General features: G+C 44.3%; 1 protein-coding gene across 1 annotated transcript in view; it reads left to right on the top strand.

Annotated features, from left to right (window-relative positions):
* The window catches only part of C6 (complement C6), a 49,613-nt gene that overhangs the window by 11,760 nt on the left and 16,334 nt on the right, over positions 1-21,519 (top strand). The window contains exons 5-9 of the mRNA XM_077281412.1: positions 7,886-8,021; positions 8,219-8,366; positions 12,395-12,595; positions 16,493-16,733; positions 19,233-19,358. Of these exons, the coding sequence (XP_077137527.1) occupies positions 7,886-8,021; positions 8,219-8,366; positions 12,395-12,595; positions 16,493-16,733; positions 19,233-19,358 (852 nt within the window). The remainder of the gene's footprint in view (positions 1-7,885; positions 8,022-8,218; positions 8,367-12,394; positions 12,596-16,492; positions 16,734-19,232; positions 19,359-21,519) is intronic.

The raw sequence follows: 21,519 nt of genomic DNA, 5'->3' as shown, positions 1-21,519 counted from the left end.
CCACTGCTGATGTCATCGGAAGCAATATCACTGACACAGACTGATAAGTCCCCTATTGGTATCATTACATATAGTGACATCATAGGAGAAGTTACATCACCAAGTTGTCAATTTCCTGACGTGTCCCCTTTAAAAAGAACCTGTCCCTAAAATAGCCAGTATTTGTTCTTCTTATATACCAACTGCTCCCCTGAGTATTCAGTTTTTGTATTTTTTTTAAATCTGCCATACAGCTCTAGAGATATGGGCCTTTTTTATTTATTAATACCTTTTATGGTCTTTACAGCAGAAGGCATGGTTCACAGGGAACTTATTCAGATTAGCCTAAAGACCTGCCCCTGAGGAATCTGTAAACCATGCCTCCTTATGAAAAATCATAAAAATTAACATTAAAAAAAAGGAAATCCGGTACTCCAATTTTGAAACATTTACTACTAAGAGATTGGACCCTATTTGAGCATCCTGAAGCTGAATGTCGCTATCTTTAATAAATAAAGAGCCAATATTTCTGGAACCGTATGGTGGATTTAAAAAACATTTAAAAAAATGGAATAATCAGGGGATAAAATAAGAGCAAATGCTGGACAATTTTGACCTGGTGACAGGTCCGCTTTAAAATCTGAAAACTGGTAGTGATGTTCCAGGTGGGGCGTGGTGGGCGTCTAAACTAAATACTTTTACCCTCCGCTGCCGACCAGCTTCACTCACTTTCCTTCAAACACTAATTGAACTTTGTGATGATATAATTTAGTAATTATTAGATTACGATTCAATTACAATATCAGAAATTGGATTTAATTACATTCAGGTGTTCAGAAAACAGTCTGCAAAAATTCTCAAAAGCGACCTTGCTGCCATATTCCTGATCTCCTTGTAGCCATAACATATACAGACATGGTCAAAATTATTGGTACCCCTCGTTTAATGACAGAAAAACCCACAATGGTCACAGAAATAACTTGAATCTGACAAAAGTAATAATAAATAAAAGATCTATGAAAATGAACAAATGAAGGTCAGACATTGCTTTTCAGCCATGCTTCCACAGAATTTAAGAAAAAATAAACCTCATGAAATAGCCCTGGACAGAAGTGATGGGACCCTTAACTTAATATTTTGTTGCACAACCTTTTGAGGCAATCACTGCAATCAAAGATTCCTGAAACTGTCAGTGAGACTTCTGCACCTCTCGATAGGTATTTTGGCCGCTCCTCAAGAGCAAACTGCTCCATTGTCTCGTGTCTGAAGGTTGCCTTCTCCAGACCACATGTTTCAGCTCTTTCCAAAGATGCTCAATAGGATTTATGTCAGGGCTCATAGAAGGCCACTTCAGAATAGTCCAATATTTTCCTCTTAGCCATTCTTCGGGGTTTTTAGCTGTGTGTTTTGGGTCAAGACCCATGACCTGCGACTGAGACCAAGCTTTCTGACACTGGGCAGCACATTTCTCTCTAGAATCCCTTGACAGTCTTGAGATTTCATTGTACCCTGCACAGATTCTAGACACCCTGTGCCAGATGCAGCAAAGCAGCCCCAGAACATAACAGAGCCTCCACCATGTTTCACAGTAGGGACAGTGTTATTTTCTTGATATGCTTCATTTTTCCATCTGTGAACATAGAGCTCATGTGCCTTGCCAAAAAGTTCCATTGTTGTCTCATCTGTCCATAGGGCATTCTCCCAGAAGCTTTGTGGCTTGTCAACATGTAGTTTGGCAAGTTCCAGTCAGGCTTTTTTATGATTTTTTTTCAACACTGGTGTCCTCCTTGGTCATCTCCCCATGAAGTCCACTTTGGCTCATACAACGATGGATGATGTGATCTGACACTGATGTTCCTTGAGCTTGAAGTTCACCATTAATCTGTTTAGAAGTTTTCCTGGGCTCTTTTGTTGCCATTCGTATTATCCGTTTCTTTGATTTGTCATCAATGTTCCTCCTGTGGCCACGTCCAGGGAGGTCGGCTACAGCCTCATGGATCTTACATTTCTGAATAGTATGTGCAACTGTAGTCACAGGAACATCAAGCTGCTTGGAGAAGGTCTTATAACTTTTACCTGGACAGTGATGGTGATAAAATATATACAAACTTTATTCATTAAGAATTTGGTATTACATGGTGGGACAAAGAAGGAGGAGAAAAGCTGCCACTATTCCAAGTGACAAATCAATACATAGCTACATCTATCCAATTACATACAAATCAATAATAATCAATAATATCAAAATGGCACATGCTTCTATAAGTGTTGCAGCAATTCCAGGACCTTTTTATTTATTTATTTGGATAGATTTAGCTATATATTGATATATTGCCCGCTCTTCATCTGTTTTTTGGACTGAGCCGGAGGTCAGGTATTTGTAGCAGTTTGACAATTGGCACAATGTAATTATAACTTCTTACTTGTAAACTTTTCTCCAAATTTTAGTCGCTTTTCACTTTTTTTTTTTTTTACATAATTTTTTCCTAAATGCACAGAATCTGAAAAACAAATTATTTACTTGGAGCGAGCAGCGAAAACCCGCCGAGACGTGAGCGAGCATCTGCTCAGCGCGAGGAGAAGCCTTTAGTTATGATTGCTGCACTCACCTCTGAGGTTTCTGGACAGGAAAGGAAACTGTCAGATATTACTGTTGTGGATAATCACAGCGGACGATCACAGACGCTGCAGAACAAGGAGAAACAATGACAACTTTGTTTCCTTCCTCTGCCAAATAATTTGGAAACAGAATCTATGAATCTATGAAAACATCCAGAATTAAAGGGGAGATTTACCATCGTATAATACAATATGTAGAAGATGAGCAAAAAAATGAAGAACAAATAATCCCAGCACTTTCTCTCTCATTTCTTTTTCTTCTTTTTTACACATTTTCACTCAAACTACAAATAAAACTGAGATCTAATGGGAAATGTTTCTCTGATTCCGCTCTGAAGAAGCAATTTGCATAAATCAAACTGAGAAGCACAAAAAAATTCCGTCTGATAAGACAACTTGCTGCAGCTGGAGCCTTCCTCTCTGCAATGTCTGCTGCTAGGCCCTCTCCTTGTATAAGCCCCATAAGATGCAGGAGGAAAATTAGCCCACACTTACACTTAGAATCTTATCATGTATCTCTGTATACAGGGAGCTCCCCCTAGTGGTGACTGCAGACAGGATCTTATCATGTATCTCTGTATACAGGGAGCTCCCCCTAGTGGTGACTGCAGAGAGAATCTTATCATGTATCTCTGTATACAGGGAGCTCCCCCTAGTGGTGGCTGCAAATAGGATCTTATCATGTACAGTGCCTACAAGTAGTATTCAACCCCCTGCAGATTTAGCAGGTTTACACATTTGGAATTAACTTGGCATTGTGACATTTGGACTGTAGATCAGCCTGGAAGTGTGAAATGCACTGCAGCAAAAAAAAATGTTATTTCTTTGTTTTTGTTTTAAATTGTGAAAAGTCTTTTCAGAGGGTCATTTATTATTCAACTCCTCAACCCACCAGAATTCTGTTTGGTTCCCCTAAAGTATTAAGAAGTAGTTCAGGCACAAAGAACAATGAGCTTCACATGTTTGGATTAATTATCTCTTTTTCCAGCCTTTTCTGACTATTTAAGACCCTCCCCAAACTTGTGAACAGCACTCATACATGGTCAACATGGGAAAGACAAAGGAGCGTTCCAAGGCCATCAGAGACAAGATCGTGGAGGGTCACAAGGCTGGCAAGGGGTACAAAACCCTTTCCAAGGAGTTGGGCTTACCTGTCTCCACTGTTGGGAGCATCATCCGGAAGTGGAAGGCTTATGGAACTACTGTTAGCCTTCCACGGCCTGGACAGCCTTTGAAAGTTTCCTCCCGTGCCGAGGCCAGGCTTGTCTGAAGAGTCAAGGCTAACCCAAGGACAACAAGGAAGGAGCTCCGGGAAGATCTCATGGCAGTGGGGACATTGGTTTCAGTCAATACCATAAGTAACGTACTCCACCGCAATGGTCTCCGTTCCAGACGAGCCCGTAAGGTACCTTTACTTTCAAAGCGTCATGTCAAGGCTCGTCTACAGTTTGCTCATGATCACTTGGAGGACTCTGAGACTGACTGGTTCAAGGTTCTCTGGTCTGATGAGACCAAGATTGAGATCTTTGGTGCCAACCACACACGTGACGTTTGGAGACTGGATGGCACTGCATACGACCCCAAGAATACCATCCCTACAGTCAAGCATGGTGGTGGCAGCATCATGCTGTGGGGCTGTTTCTCAGCCAAGGGGCCTGGCCATCTGGTCCGCATCCATGGGAAGATGGATAACACGGCCTACCTGGAGATTTTGGCCAAGAACCTCTGCTCCTCCATCAAGGATCTTAAGATGGGTCGTCATTTCATCTTCCAACAAGACAATGACCCAAAGCACACAGCCAAGAAAACCAAGGCCTGGTTCAAGAGGCAAAAAATCAAGGTGTTGCAGTGGCCTAGTCAGTCTCCTGACCTTAACCCAATTGAAAACTTGTGGAAGGAGCTCAAGATTAAAGTCCACATGAGACACCCAAAGAACCTAGATAACTTGGAGAAGATCTGCATGGAGGAGTGGGCCAAGATAACTCCAGAGACCTGTGCCGGCCTGATCAAGTCTTATAAAAGACGATTATTAGCTGTAATTGCAAACAAAGGTTATTCCACAAAATATTAAACCTAGGGGTTGAATAATAATTGACCCACACTTTTATGTTTAAAATTTATAAAAATTTAACTGAGCAACAAAACTTTTTGGTTTGTAAGATTTATGCATCTGTTAATAAATCCTGCTCTTGTTTGAAGTTTGAAGGCTCTAACTTATTTGCATCTTATTAAACCTGCTAAATCTGCAGGGGGTTGAATACTACTTAGGCACTGTATCTCTGTATACAGGGAGCTCCCTCTAGTGGTGACTGCAAATAGGATCTTATCATGTATCTCTGTATACAGGGAGCTCCCTCTAGTGGTGGCTGCAGACAGGATCTTATCATGTATCTATGTATACAGGGAGCTCCCCCTAGTGGTGGCTGCAGACAGGATCTTATCATGTATCTCTGTATACAGGGAGCTCCCCCTAGTGGTGACTGCAGACAGGATCTTATCATGTATCTCTATATACAGGGAGCTCCCCCTAGTGGTGGCTGCAGACAGGATCTTAACATGTATCTCTGTATACAGGGAGCTCCCCCTAGTGGTGGCTGCAGACAGGATCTTATCATGTATCTCTGTATACAGGGAGCTCCCCCTAGTGGTGGCTGCAGACAGGATCTTATCATGTATCTCTGTATACAGGGAGCTCCCCCTAGTGGTGACTGCAAATAGGATCTTATCATGTATCTCTGTATACAGGGAGCTCCCCCTAGTGGTGGCTGCAGACAGGATCTTATCATGTATCTCTGTATACAGGGAGCTCCCCCTAGTGGTGGCTGCAGACAGAATCTTATCATGTATCTATGTATACAGGGAGCTCCCCCTAGTGGTAGCTGTAGACAGGATCTTATCATGTATCTCTGTATACAGGCAGCTCCCCCTAGTGGTGGCTGCAGACAGGATCTTATCATGTATCTCTGTATACAGGCAGCTCCCCCTAGTGGTGACTACAGACAGGATCTTATCATGCATCTCTGTATACAGGGAGCTCCCCCTAGTGGTGACTGCAGACAGGATCTTATCATGTATCTCTGTATACAGGGAGCTCCCCCTAGTGGTGACTGCAAATAGGATCTTATCATGTATCTCTGTATACAGGGAGCTCCCCCTAGTGGTGGCTGCAGACAGGATCTTATCATGTATCTCTGTATACAGGGAGCTCCCCCTAGTGGTGGCTGCAGACAGAATCTTATCATGTATCTATGTATACAGGGAGCTCCCCCTAGTGGTAGCTGTAGACAGGATCTTATCATGTATCTCTGTATACAGGCAGCTCCCCCTAGTGGTGGCTGCAGACAGGATCTTATCATGTATCTCTGTATACAGGGAGCTCCCCCTAGTGGTGGCTGCAGACAGGATCTTATCATGTATCTCTGTATACAGGGAGCTCCCCCTAGTGGTGGCTGCAGACAGGATCTTATTATGTATCCCTGTATACAGGGAGCTCCCCTAGTGTTGACTGCAGACAGGATCTTATCATGTATCTCTGTATACAGGGAGCTCCCCCTAGTGGTGGCTGCAGATAGGATCCTATCATGTATCTCTGTATACAGGGATCTCCCCCTAGTGGTGACTGCAGACAGAATCTTATCATGCATCTCTGTATACAGGGAGCTCCCCCTAGTGGTGACTACAGACAGGATCGTATCATGTATCTCTGTATACAGGGATCTCCCCCTAGTGGTGACTGCAGACAGGATCTTATCATGTATCTCTGTATACAGGGAGCTCCCCCTAGTGGTGGCTGCAGACAGGATCTTATCATGTATCTCGGTATACAGGGAGCTCCCCCTAGTGGTGGCTGCAGACAGGATCTTATCATGTATCTCTGTATACAGGCAGCTCCCCCTAGTGGTGACTACAGACAGGATCTTATCATGCATCTCTGTATACAGGGAGCTCCCCCTAGTGGTGACTGCAGACAGGATCTTATCATGTATCTCTGTATACAGGGAGCTCCCCCTAGTGGTGACTGCAAATAGGATCTTATCATGTATCTCTGTATACAGGGAGCTCCCCCTAGTGGTGGCTGCAGACAGGATCTTATCATGTATCTCTGTATACAGGGAGCTCCCCCTAGTGGTGGCTGCAGACAGAATCTTATCATGTATCTATGTATACAGGGAGCTCCCCCTAGTGGTAGCTGTAGACAGGATCTTATCATGTATCTCTGTATACAGGCAGCTCCCCCTAGTGGTGGCTGCAGACAGGATCTTATCATGTATCTCTGTATACAGGGAGCTCCCCCTAGTGGTGGCTGCAGACAGGATCTTATCATGTATCTCTGTATACAGGGAGCTCCCCCTAGTGGTGGCTGCAGACAGGATCTTATTATGTATCCCAGTATACAGGGAGCTCCCCTAGTGTTGACTGCAGACAGGATCTTATCATGTATCTCTGTATACAGGGAGCTCCCCCTAGTGGTGGCTGCAGACAGGATCTTATCATGTATCTCGGTATACAGGGAGCTCCCCCTAGTGGTGGCTGCAGACAGGATCTTATCATGTATCTCTGTATACAGGGATCTCCCCCTAGTGGTGACTGCAGACAGAATCTTATCATGCATCTCTGTATACAGGGAGCTCCCCCTAGTGGTGACTACAGACAGGATCGTATCATGTATCTCTGTATACAGGGATCTCCCCCTAGTGGTGACTGCAGACAGGATCTTATCATGTATCTCTGTATACAGGGAGCTCCCCCTAGTGGTGGCTGCAGACAGGATCTTATCATGTATCTCGGTATACAGGGAGCTCCCCCTAGTGGTGGCTGCAGACAGGATCTTATCATGTATCTCTGTATACAGGGAGCTCCCCCTAGTGGTGGCTGCAGACAGGATCTTATCATGTATCTCTGTATACAGGGAGCTCCCCCTAGTGGTGTAGGGATTTGGTGCAATGTTAATGTCTGACTATTTAGAACAGCGGCATGGATAAACACTGCTATATCTAGTATTTTGTGTGACCTCCATGATATGGACGGCACCGAGTCTTCTAGGCCTGAAAGGAACACTTTGGCGACATATTACAACATGGATCTTTCTCCGTTCTTCAGAACGAGGTCTTCTAGAACCTGGATGTTGGATGGAGAATGATGACAATTTGTCTCTTCAATTCTCCCCATAGGTGTTGGCTTTGGGTCACATCAGGAGACACTTGGCCCCTGAGTCACTGTCACCCTGGGCCTGGGGGGATCTCACACTGTATTTAAGTAAAAAAATGATCTTTGTTTTTGTGAACAGGTCGATGCATTGACCCAAAATTGAAGTGTAATGGAGACAACGACTGTGGGGACAACTCAGATGAACGAGGCTGTAAGAGGAGACCGGAGACAAGGAGCTTTGAGTTCATCCCCGGGGTGCAGCTGATGGGAAATGGGTAAATCATGGAGTAAAATTAATGATTTTATTGTTGGGATTAACTAAGAACTAGAATTATATGGACCAAAAAATGGACTAGAATCTGCCCAAGTCCTAATGCCCCGGGGTATTGGGGTAATAGCTCCCTGAACCTCTGCATTCTTATGTCCTGTCAATCTTACTGATTGTTTTTTTCCATCTCGTGTGGGGGTTTAGGTATAACTACCTGTCGGGGGAGAGTCGCGGAGAGATCCTGGATAACTCATTTTTTGGAGGAAGACGTGACACAGTTTCTGGCAATGGGACAGGACCAAATCGGAAGTTATATCGGGTGCCTGCAAACCTGGAAAGCATCACATTTCAGGTGCACACTTTCTGTGTATTTTTCACTTTTTTCACTCTTGAGTATATTGTTCTCCAGAAAGTTCTAATAAAGAACACGCCTGTAATTCTAATAGGGCAGAAATCAGTGATGCAGGGGAACACATGAAGCCTTGTATCGTAGATTAGGCGTCTTCCTCACCTCCCGACTGTCTGCAGGCTTGTAGGAAATCTTCAGAAGTAAGGAAGTATTTAGAGGATAGGAAGGGGGATAGGAGGGGGATGCAGCTGCAGACTCAGTGAAACAGGGAAAGGGAAGGAAGAAGAAAGCATTTGACTGTCACATTGCTTACAATGGACCAGTAGGAGACCATCCACTCTGAACCTATAGAGCAAGAACGTGTACAGAAGTCAGTAGAGGGAGGAAAACAGCCAGATCTGTAGACTTAAAGGGGTCAGCTACTTAAAATAAAGCAGCCATTTTTCATTTTTGTGTTTTCCTTTTTAATACGTATTTAATTCTCCGGTGACGTACCTGTATCAGAGTTTCCATTTTGCGGGATGAGTTTTAGTTTTCAATTACACCATTCATTTTACCATAAAATGCACTGAAAAATGGAAATAAAAATCAATGTGAGACAAAAATGATGAAAAAAAAATGTGTATTTTTGTGTTCTATTTTCCCAGCATTGATTATGCAGTAAAAACGATCCAGTAATGTGATTCTCCACGTCACTACGATTATGGCGAAAACAAATTTGTAAAGATCTTTTTACTATTTTAGTGGTTTCAAAAATTCGGAATTTTGTTAAAAAAATGTTTTGTGTCACTATTTCCCAAGAACAGTAACTTGTTTTTTATTTTCCCATCAATGGAGCTGAGGTTTTTTTTTATTCGTACCATTTTTGGGTAGATACAAAGGATCGCTTTTTATTGTATTTTTGGGGAATGGTGTGCCGACCAAAAAAAATAGCAAGTTTTGACTTTGTTTTCTTTACAACAAATGCCACGGGGGTTAAACAATTTTATATTTTCTGACATGGAACTTTTATGGATGTGGAAATAATAAATATACATTTTTAAAATTAGATTAGAATTCTTATGTTATTTTTATTTTTTAAAACTTTTAGTTTTACTTTTCAAGTTACATTTTTTAGTTTTCGGAGGGGACATAAATCTGCAGTTTTGCACTATATAGTGTGTACACTCACATCTGTGTATATAAAGTAGCTTAGATTCTCAGCCAGAAAAGTTGGTGAGTGTCATCTGTTTTTTCCTCACCAAGAATACGCCTGCAATGCGTTTTTAACATCAGCTTTTACATACAGTAATCCTCTGTCATTTCAAGCTATTTTACTAACTAATAAAACAATATATACAGCGTTAGATAGTTTTTCCTCCTCGGGACACAAAATGCTGGGGTTCCTCTCTCCAGCCATACTGAACATTGCATGACTCTGGAGGCCAGCTATTTAAGCCTCAGACCACACCCTGGGGTGGAGATAAGGTGGACAACCTCCCACCCGCTCTATGGTTGTCCACAAAAACCCAGCCCTTAAAATGGCTGATTAACCCCTCTCAAGACATAGTGTGGTGGAGGAAACTTCTGGGTTTTAAATAGCTCCAGCACTTTGCCAATGACTTTGTCACACCAACTACAAAGATTGGAGAGGTCTGTAATTTTTCTTGTAGGTGCACTTCGACTGTGAGAGACAGAATCTAAAAATAATAAAACAGAAAATCACATTGTATGATTTTTTAAAAATGAAATTGCATTTTATTGCATGAAAACAAATTTGCAAAAACAGCAGTGTATCAAATACCTATACTTTCCCCACTGTAGGCCGGTTTCACACGTCAGTGGCTCCGGTACGTGTAGTGACAGTTTTCTCACGTACCGGAAACACTGACACACGTAGACACATTAAAATGAATGTGTCTCTGCAGATATCAGTGATTTTTCCCGGACCGTGTGTACGTTTGCAAAACACGGAGACATGTCAGTGTTCGTGGGAGCGCACGGATCACACGGACCCATTAAAGTCAATGGGTCCGTGTAAACACGTACCGCACACGGATGCTGTCCGTGTGACATCCGTGTGCTGTCCATGTGCGTTTTCCCTGTCATAGGGTTAAAATTGTAAAAATTGTTGCAATACACGGACAGACGGACAGCACACGAACAGCACACGGACAGCACATGGACAGCACACGGACAGCACACGGACAGCACACGGACCTTAAAAACGTACTCACGGACATCATACGGATCCCACACGGATGGCCTACGTGAGCACACGGACACACGGATAACTCCGGTACCGTTTTCTCCGGTACCGGAATTATCTGGACGTGTGAGACTGGCCGTAGATAGATAGATGTAATTGAGATTAATCATCTATACAGTGTGTGTAACTTACTATACATGTATTTAGCTAATAATTAAATAAATAAGAGAAAAAAATGGCGTGGTGACCCCATATTATTCTTAACCAGCTGAGGGAAAGTCGACAGCTGAGTTCTGATGTTTATAGTCTAGGAAGGGGGTAATAAACATGGAACTTCCCAGGCTATTAATATCATCTTTCAGCTGTCTACTTGGCCTTTACTGGTTATTAACAAGGGGTAACCCCCCAAAAAAAATTATGTGGGGTTCCCCCTTTAATTAATAGCTTCTGAAGCTCCATGTTTATTACCCCCTTCCCAGAATATAAACATCATCCCCCAGCTGTCAACTTTCCCTCAGCTAGTTAAGAATAATATGGGGGACCCACGCCATTTTTTAAAAAAATTCTATATATATTTTCTATTGTATTCTGGCGGTTCGGGCTGTGAATTTACTGTACTCGGCTGATGAAATGTTGGGTTTCCTATGAGATAGGTGCGTAAAAATTACATGGCACACCATGATCTGTGTTTTTTCTTGAACCCATTGACTTTCATTGGTGAGTCTCGGCCTTTTCAGGCGGCCATACGTAGCATGCAGCAAATTTTTCCTGAACCCAGGTGAGAAAAATGTTTGGTATCACTGCATTCAGAAATGTCCGATCTATCAAAACGTAAAATAAATTAATCTGATTGGTAAATGGCGTAACGAGGAAAAAAAAAATACAAACTCCAAAATTGTGGGTTTTTTTGGCCGCCACAACATTGTAACACAATGCAATAAGAGACAATGGAAAAATTATATCTTCCCCAAAATGGTATCATTAAAAACGTCTGCACAAGGGACAAAAAATAAGCCCTGACTCAGCCCCAGATCCTGAAAAATGAAAATGTTATGGGTCTTGAAAAAAAAGGTTACAAGAGCAATTTTTTTTTCCTTACAAATTTCCAAAAATCAGAATTATATTGCCAGGTCAGTGTTACCAGATAGTCAACATTACATTAAAAAAAAACAACAACAGTGGAATTGCACCTTTTTTTTGCAGTTTCACTGCACTTGGATTTTTTTCCCACTTTCTAGTGCTTCACATGATAATATGGATGGTGTCATTCAAACGTACAACCCGCAAAAAAAAGCCCTCATACAGCTATGGGTGCGGAAAAATAAAAGGTTATGAATCTTAAAAGAAGGGGGAAAAGAAAAAGAAAACAGAAAATGTCCCTAGGGTGAAGGAGTTAACATAATTTACGGGAAATATCTTTGAGGGACTTATAAGGGTCTCTATATAGGCGTATGGGGAAAAAATAACATTATAAGTGATAGCCAGTAAGGTTTTACTAAGGACAAAGTTGTCATATAGACTAGAAGGGAGTAGAAAACTGGACAGAGGAGTAACTTTGGAAAGCCACAGGAACAGAAAAATTGTGAGTGTGGGCATCATAAGAATAGCAGAGATGAATGCAATCAGGTAACTTGCTTGCAAAGACAAAGGTGTAACTTGTGACTTTACAAAGTAAAACTTGCAAGCAGAGACAAGACTGTTACTTAAGGCTTGACACAGCTTGTCATAATCTGATGACGCTTTCCAAAATACTCAGCTTTCACGTTGACTCTTGTTGGATGCAGCTTTCATTATCTTGTACTGACTTTAGATACAAATTATATGTGCATTCTGCATCTAACAGATGAAAGATGAAGAGGATGATGTGTCGGCTGATTTCTACGATAGTATCATTCCTTTTGCTAAATCCAGTAGCAATTACTTAAATACTCACAGCGGATCTCAAGGATCTAGTGGAATCCCCCTATTATTCCATTTTAAACGTAAAAGCAAACATACGAAATCATCGTCCTTTAAGGAATCCTTACAAGCCTCCTATAAGAAGGTAAGTAATCCCTGTCCCGGCATCTCGGTCATCGCAATCACAGGGATGGCTGCTCTCGAACTCTCAGAATATTGATGACTACTGATTTACCACTTTCATGTCCTTTGTTGGAATGTGGAACTCTAAAGGAGATAGTGCATAGATAAATAGAGAGATCAATAATAGATAGTGTGAGGGGTTGACCCTCTCAGCTGCTTCACCAGGTAGACACAGGAACAGTTCTGGTGGTAGTTCACCTGCTGATTTATTATATAGACAGCATAAACCTTAGCAGGGTTCAGCGAAACAAACCGAGCCTTTCGGGCATAACGGTAAAACAAAACAAAGATAAAGTCCATCAGAGTCCTTTCCCTGCACACTTCACTGCAAGTAACACACACAGGGTCCTTAGCTCCCACGGGAGCCACGTGGTAGTGCCACCTCTCCCCACTGACACTCATGGCCAGGTATATAACAACCCATGTGATGATCACATGACCTTGACCTCACACAGGTCCTGTCAGGACTCTGCAAGTGGAGATAAGGTGGACCTCCTCCCACCCGCTCTATAAAGGTCCACTAAAACCAGCCCATAGCATAACCTAAACCTCTCAGTACATAGCGTGCTGGAGGAAAATGATTCTGGTTTTACATCACTGAAGCTATTATGCACAGTGACGCATATCTCCCTTCATACACTGTGCCAGTGATCCTGTCACATATTCCCCCCTCTGCCTAAAGTCAGGGGTTTTGGCACCTCCAGACACTTAACAAGAAATTTGGAAGAGAGCATCCGCATTGTCATGTAACTTCACTGGCCTATGTTCTACTTAGAAAGTAAAGTCCTGAAGGGCTAAGAACAACCTAGTCACCCTGGCGTTCTTACCCTTCTTCTCTCACAACCATTTCAGAGGGGCATGGTCCGACACTAACTTAAACCAACGGCCTAGCAGGTAGTATTTCAGGGTTTCGACGTCCCACTTTATGGCTAAGCATTCTTTCTCAACTATTGCGTAGTTCTTCTCGCAAGATGAGTTTCCAGCTCAGGTATAGGATGGGATGCTCTTTTCTTTTGATTTCCTGCGGCAGCACGGCTCCCAACCCAACCTCTGAAGCATCAGTCTGGACCACAAATTTTTTACTAAAGTCAGGCGTGAGCAGAACTGGATGCTTGCACAGAGCCCCCTTCAGCTCTTGAAATGCCATCTCTGTGTTCGGAGTCCATTTTACTATTGTTGACTTGGTGCCCACAAGGAGATCTGTTAGCGGTGTGGCAATTATGGCAAAGTTCGGGATAAAACGGCGGTAATACCCCACAATCCCAAGAAACGCCCTCACTTGCTTCTTGGAAAGGGGCTGCGGCCATTCCTGAATGGCCTCTATTTTATTCATCTGGGGATTGAGCTCGTCTCTCCCGACGATGTAGCCCAAGTACCTTGGCTCTTCCTTTCCTATGGCACACTTCTTCGGATTTATCGAGGATCGCCTGTACCTTTGGCAGGTGCGATCTCCAGTCAGGGCTAATGATGACAATGTCATCCAAGTAGGCTGCTGCATATTTCTTATGTGGAGCCAAGATTCGATCCATCACCCTCTGGAAAGTAGCTGGGGCCCCCTGCAATCCAAAGGTCATCCTGGTGTACTGAAAACACCCATCCGGCGTCGAGAAGGCCGTGTTCTCCTTGGTGCTCTGGTAAATAGGTAGGGATCTGCCAGTACCCCTTTGTCAGGTTGAGGGTTGTGATGTACCTTGTGGGTCCAATTCGCTCAATAAGTTTATCCACACGGGGCATCGGGTATACGTCAAAATGGGTCACCTCTTTGAGCCTGAGGTAATCATTATAAAACCGTCAATCGCCATTGGTCTTTAGTGCGAGGATGATGGGACTTGACCAGCTACTTCTTGATTCCTCTATCACCCTGAGGTCCAGCATTCTCTTCACCTCCTTGGAGATTATCTCCCAGCGCGCTTTGGGGATTCTGTAGGTTTTGAGGTTTACTCTTATATATGGACCTGTTAGCACATCATGTTCCACAACCTGTGTGTACCCTGGCATCTCAGAGAACAGGTCCCAGTTCTGCTGCTGCAGTTCTCGACATTTTTGCTTCTGGGCCAGCGTTAGCATCTCAGCAATCACGACCTCCTCAATCTTGGCTTTGGAACGGGCCTCCAGGCAAGAAGCTTCCAGCAGATCACGGTCCCATCAAGGTTTGAGTAGGTTCACATGGTATACCTGGTGCGGCTTACTGCGTCCGGGCTGGTGTACCTTGTAATTCACCTCCCTGAGTTTTTCCACTATCTCAAACAGGCCTTGCCACTTGGCCAAGAATTTGCTCTCCACTGTAGGAATAAGCACTAGCATGTGGCCCCCAGGCTGGAATTGCCTTAGCCTTGCTGATTGGTTGTATACCCTCACTTGGGCCTCCTGTACCAGGAGAAAATGTTCCCTTACGATAGGCAATACGTGAGCCATCCTTTCTTGCAGCTGGGCAATATGCTCAATGACACTCCGGTGTGGCGTGACTTCAGCTTCGCTGGCTTCCTTGGCGATATCCAGGAGCCCTCATGGATGTCGGCTGTACAGAAGCTCAAACAGTGAAAAGTCAGTGGAGGCCTGTGGGACATCTCTGATAGAAAAGAGCAGGAATGGGAGCAGATAGTCCCAGTTCCGACCATCTTTCTCAACAACTCTCTTGAGCATGGCCTTCAGGGTCTTTTTGAAGAGTTCCAACAGCCCATCGGTCTGCGTATGGTAAATGGAGGTTCGCAGCTGAGCGAGAAGGAAGACTCTGCACAGCTCCCGAATTATTTTGCTGGGTCCTTTGGTGTATCAAAATCTCCTTGGGCAAACTGATCCTGGCAAAGATATGGACAAGCTCCCGGTTGATACTCAGCTGAAACGTTCCTCAGTGGCACGTAATCCATGACCACTAAGATGTAGGTGATAGATGATAGATAATAGATAGATGACAGATAGATAGATAGCTAGATATTTAGATAGATGATTGATAGATAGATAAAGATAGATAGATATTTAGATAGATAATAAATAGATATATAATAGATAGATGGATAGATAGATAGATAATAGATAGATAATAGATAGATAGATAAATAGATAGATAGATAGATAGATAGATAGATAATGGATAGACAGATAATAGATAGATAGATACATAGATAGTGTGAGGCAGTGACCCCTGTTACAGCTAGGGGGCACTGTTTGTGCTCTCCAGAATGTGCACGGAGGCATAGTGAGGCCATGAGGGCGTATTACAGTCACAGGTGTAGCAATGATTAGAATGGTGAAGCAGTGACTGATTAAAAGCCCTGGAGTATAGGCAGAGGTGTTGGTCTTGGAAGCAGACAGAGCAGTTGTCTGCAGAGCACTCCCTGTGTGAGGCAACACAAGGGCAAGAGGAACCAAAGAGACTGACACCCTGCGTCTAGAGCTGTCTTTTGTTTACCCGGATGCGATCTGGAGGATACAGCGTGCTGTGCACTGCGTGAGTAAATAGACTTGGTTCCGGTGTGCGGTCACCCAGGGAAACTGGACAAAAGGAAGTCCGGTCTGTTTAGGGACTGCAAACTAAAGCCGTGTACTATGTATTCTAATGGACTGTGTGAAGTAACACATTAAAGGAACGTTTTGTTTTGAACTTGCTTGGGTCACTGCCGTTTCACTGCATATGGTGCTACCGCTACATTACAATAGATAGATAATAGACAGATCGATAATAGATAGATAGATAATAGAGAATTAGATAGATAATGGATAGATAATAGATAGATAGATAGATAGATAGATAGATAGATAGATAGATAGATAGATAGATAGATAGATAGATAGAATATAGCTAATATGTGGGTGATGTATCAGCTCCAGTTCATGGATTTTACCATCTGTTTCCTTCTAGAATTCTAATTTCATCAGGATCAATAAAGTGATCTCGGTGTCAGAATTCAGAATGAAGAAGGACAATCTGTGGCTGTCGGACGTCTTCCTTCGCGCTCTGAATCATTTGCCCTTGGAATACAACTATCCTCTTTACAGCAGAATATTTGAGGATTTCGGCACCCATTACATCACTTCCGGCTCCATGGGGGGATCGTATGACCTCCTCTACCAGTACAGCGCCGAGGAGCTGAAGAATTCAGGTAAGGAACTAAGAATCGTTGTCCAGACCTCGGTAACCCTGATTGGAGGTCAGAGGGCAGACTGACACAAAGTAACAAACAGACAGAGCAAGGTAACTAAGATCGCATCCGTTTACCCCTTTTAGATGCCACGTTCAGTAGTGTCTGTGGCATCTATGTGGCTAGACAGAAGGGACGGTGCTTCTGTCACCCTATCCCCCTTCATCAGTGGCGTACCGCTAATAGATGCTGACCACACGGTCAATGTGGGATCCATGAGTTTGGGAGCTCGGCGCCAGTGCCGACCCCAGGTCCCAAGCTATGATGGAGGAGGAAGTGTGAGAACGTTGAGAGGTGAATGTTTTTTTAAATTACTCAGTACTTTCTTGGGGCTATTATAGTGTTTAGATTGCTATGTGTGGCCGTCTTACTATGTGTGGGAGTGTCATACTGTTTGTAGGGCGATGTGGAGGCCTTCATGCTATTTGGAGGGCTATGGGGAGCCATCATACTATTTGGAGGGCTATGTGGGACCATCATACTATTTGGAGAGTGAGCTATGTGGGGGCCATCATACTATTTGGAGGTCTATGTGGGGTGTAGTGCAGCAGTAGCACACTTATGCAGTGATGAGGCATAGAGCCAGCAAAGTTCAAAGCAAAATGTCTCTTTAATGTTCAACTCATATAAACACAGCACACGATATCCTCCGGATTGCAGCCCGGCACATATCCTATGGATTACAGTCACTAAACATGCTAATCCACCTCTGACCGGTTGCCGTGGGCGACTGCACAGAGGTGTTAAAGTCTCTTTACTCACAGCAATGCAGAGTACACGATATCCTCTGGATTGCAGCCGGGAACCATATCCTCCAGTTTACAGTCACTAAACACTCCAGTCCACCTTCTGAGACCAGTTGCCGTGGGCGACTGCACCGCTGTGCACACTGTGGGGTGCCAGACTTTTCAGCTGCCTTGACCGTTTGGCTCTGCTGGCCTGAGATGTCTCACACAGGTGAAGCTCTGCAGAGCCTCCTGCTCTGTACTCATGACAACACCAGACTGCCACTGATTCTGAACCTGACACACCCAAACCCTCTACTGCAGGGTTTTAAACTTGAAACTGTGGTCTTCAACCACATGTAAAACCAGGAATGAAAAGGACTGCACCACTACTGTCCTGTTGTCCATTTCAAAACTCAAAAATCCCAGAGCAGGTTTTCCCTAAATCTGCCTTGGATAACTAACATGTCCGACCTATACTCACTTTAGTCTGCATTGCAACCAGTGCTACGCCTGGGACTGCAATGCCCTCTCATGGCCTAAATACGCCTCCGTGCGCATCCTGGGGGGAGCATACAGTGACCCTCACATGTAACACTAGTCACTGCCTCTCAGGGGGTAATCATACTATTTGTAGGGCTATGTGGTAGCCACCATACTATTTGGAGGTCTATGAGGAGCCATCATACTATTTGAAGGGCTATGTGTGGGCCATCATACTATTTTCGGGGCTATATGGTGGCCATCGTACTATTTGGAGGACCATGTAGGGGCCATTATACTGTTTGGAGGCATGTGTGAGGGCCAATTATACTGTTTGGAGGGCTGTGGTGGTGGAAATTATATTGTTTGGAGGGCTGTGTGGGGTCCATTATACTTTGTGGTGGGCTGTGTGGAGGCAGTTATACTGTCTGGAGGGCTATGGGCAATCATCATACTGTTTGCGGGGGTGTCATTCTATTTGGAGGGTGCTGTTCGATGTGGAGGCCATCATACTATTTGAAAGGCTATATGGAGGCCATCATACTATTTTGAGGGCTATGTGGGGGTCATCATACTATTTGGAGGGCTATGTGGGGGCAATTATACTGTTTGGAAGCCTGTGTGAGGACCAATAATACTGTTTGGAAGCCTGTGTGAGGGCCAATTATACTGTTTGGAGGGCAATTATGTTGTTTGGGGGCTGTATCAGGTCCATTATACTTTGTGGATGGTTGTGTGGGGGCAGTTATATTGTCTGGAGGGCTATGTGGGGGCCATCATATGAGGGCTGTGTTGAAACCATTATACTGTGTTGGGGTCACTGTGAAGGTATCATACTTTGTGGGTGAGGTATCATAATGTGCATATGGCGGAATTCACTGTGGGGGATTAATACTGTGTGTGGGGGACACATTTGTGGGCATCATACTTTAAGAATGCCATTAAAAGGGTACATTAGTGTGTGGGAACATTAAGGGGTTTCAATAGCTGCAAAATGTAATTGTAAGAGTTGTGGGATATGCTCGTCTGCTACCCTACCGAATATATATATATATTTTTTTTTGTCATGTGGGAGGGATTAGGATTTCTGCTGTGGGGCTACATGATTTCTATTTACACCCCTGTCCTTCATGATAGAATTGTGACGTGCCATTGGTTTATCATCACAGCTGGGGGCTTCCTGAAGACCCCATGTCTGCCATCTTTGTGCTCATGTGAAGCCCTAGAACATTACTATTTTGTCTTCCATTAGGTCTGACCACTGCGCAATCAGTTGAGTGTTCGAGATGGGAAACAAAGCGACGGGTCTTTATTTTCTTCACGAAAACAATAGTTAATCACATATGTACGACCAACAAGATGACAGAGAAATATGAAGGTACCTGAGCCGAAAGCTGGTAATCTGCTCGGATAGTCACACTTTCCATGAATCGTATGTTTTGAGATAATTGTACAAGATGCATTTCCAGACTGGCGCTAATCGGGCAACATTTTATTCACTGCAGTGTAATACCACATATCACCACCAGGGGTAGTACAGGACTGGAACAACATGGCTGCTTTCTTCCAAGAACACCTGTGTTACGCCACACCTCCATGCATCTTCTGCCAGATCTGTCCATGTATCTTCTGCCACACCTGTCCATGTATCTTCTGCCACACCTGTCCATGTATCTTCTGTCACACCTGTCCGTGTATCTTCTGCCACACCTGTCCTTCTATCTTCTGCCACACCTGTCCGTGTATCTTCTGCCACACCTGTCCGTGTATCTTCTGTCACACCTGTCCATGCATCTTCTGCCACACCTGTCCGTGTATCTTCTGCCACACCTGTCCATGTATCTTCTGTCACACCTGTCCATGTATCTTCTGCTGCACCTGTCCATGTATCTTCTGTCACACCTGTCCATGAATCTTCTGCTGCACCTGTCCATGAATCTTCTGCCACACCTGTCCATGTCTCTTCTGCTGCACCTGTCCATGTATCTTCTGTCACACCTGTCCATGAATCTTCTGCCAGATCTGTCCATGTCTCTTCTGTCACACCTGTCCTTGTATCTTCTGCCAGATCTGTCCATGCATCTTCTGTCACACCTGTCCATGTATCTTCTGCCACACCTGTCCATGTCTCTTCTGCTGCCCCTGTCCATGTATCTTCTGCCACACCTGTCCATGCATCTTCTGCCACACCTGTCCGTGTATCTTCTGCCGCACCTGTCCATGTATCTTCTGCCACACCTGTCCATGCATCTTCTGTCACACCTGTCCGTGTATCTTCTGCCACACCTGTCCATGTATCCTCTGCCACACCTGTCCATGCATCTTCTGCCACACCCGTCCATGCATCTTCTGCCACACCTGTCCGTGTATCTTCTGCCACACCTGTCCGTGTATCTTCTGCCACACCTGTCCGTGTATCTTCTGCCACACCTGTCCATGTATCTTCTGTCACACCTGTCCATGCATCTTCTGCCACACCTGTCCGTGTATCTTCTTCCACACCTGTCCATATATCTTCTGCCACATCTCCATGCATCTTCTGTCACACCTGTCCATGCATCTTCTGCCACACCTGTCCAAGTATCTTCTGCCACACCTGTTCGTGTATCTTCTGCCACACCTGTCCGTGTATCTTCTGCCACACCTGTCCATATATCTTCTGCCGCACCTGTCCGTGTATCTTCTGCCACACCTGTCCATATATCTTCTGCCACACCTCCATGCATCTTCTGTCACACCTGTCCATGTATCTTCTGCCACACCTGTCCATGAATCTTCTGCCACACCTGTCCGTGTATCTTCTGCCACACCTGTCCGTGTATCTTCTGCCACACCTCCATGCATCTTCTGCCACACCTGTCCGTGTATCTTCTGCCACACCTGTCCATATATCTTCTGCCGCACCTGTCCGTGTATCTTCTGCCACACCTGTCCATATATCTTCTGCCACACCTCCATGCATCTTCTGTCACACCTGTCCATGTATCTTCTGCCACACCTGTCCATGAATCTTCTGCCACACCTGTCCGTGTATCTTCTGCCACACCTGTCCATATATCTTCTGCCACACCTCCATGCATCTTCTGTCACACCTGTCCATGTATCTTCTATCACACCTGTCAATGCATCTTCTGCCACACCTATCCGTGTATCTTCTGCCACACCTGTCCATGTATCTTCTGCCACACCTGTCCGTGTATCTTCTGCCACACCTGTCCATGTCTCTTCTGCCACACCTGTCCATGTATCTTCTGTCACACCTGTCCATGTATCTTCTGCTGCACCTGTCCATGTATCTTCTGTCACACCTGTCCATGAATCTTCTGCTGCACCTGTCCATGTATCTTCTGTCACACCTGTCCATGAATCTTCTGCCACACCTGTCCATGTCTCTTCTGCTGCACCTGTCCATGTATCTTCTGTCACACCTGTCCATGAATCTTCTGCCAGATCTGTCCATGTCTCTTCTGTCACACCTGTCCTTGTATCTTCTGCCAGATCTGTCCATGCATCTTCTGTCACACCTGTCCATGTATCTT

The sequence above is a fragment of the Ranitomeya variabilis genome, chromosome 1 (assembly GCF_051348905.1).
Source record: "Ranitomeya variabilis isolate aRanVar5 chromosome 1, aRanVar5.hap1, whole genome shotgun sequence".
NCBI lineage: Eukaryota > Metazoa > Chordata > Amphibia > Anura > Dendrobatidae > Ranitomeya > Ranitomeya variabilis.
This window is presented reverse-complemented; position numbering and strand designations above follow the sequence as displayed.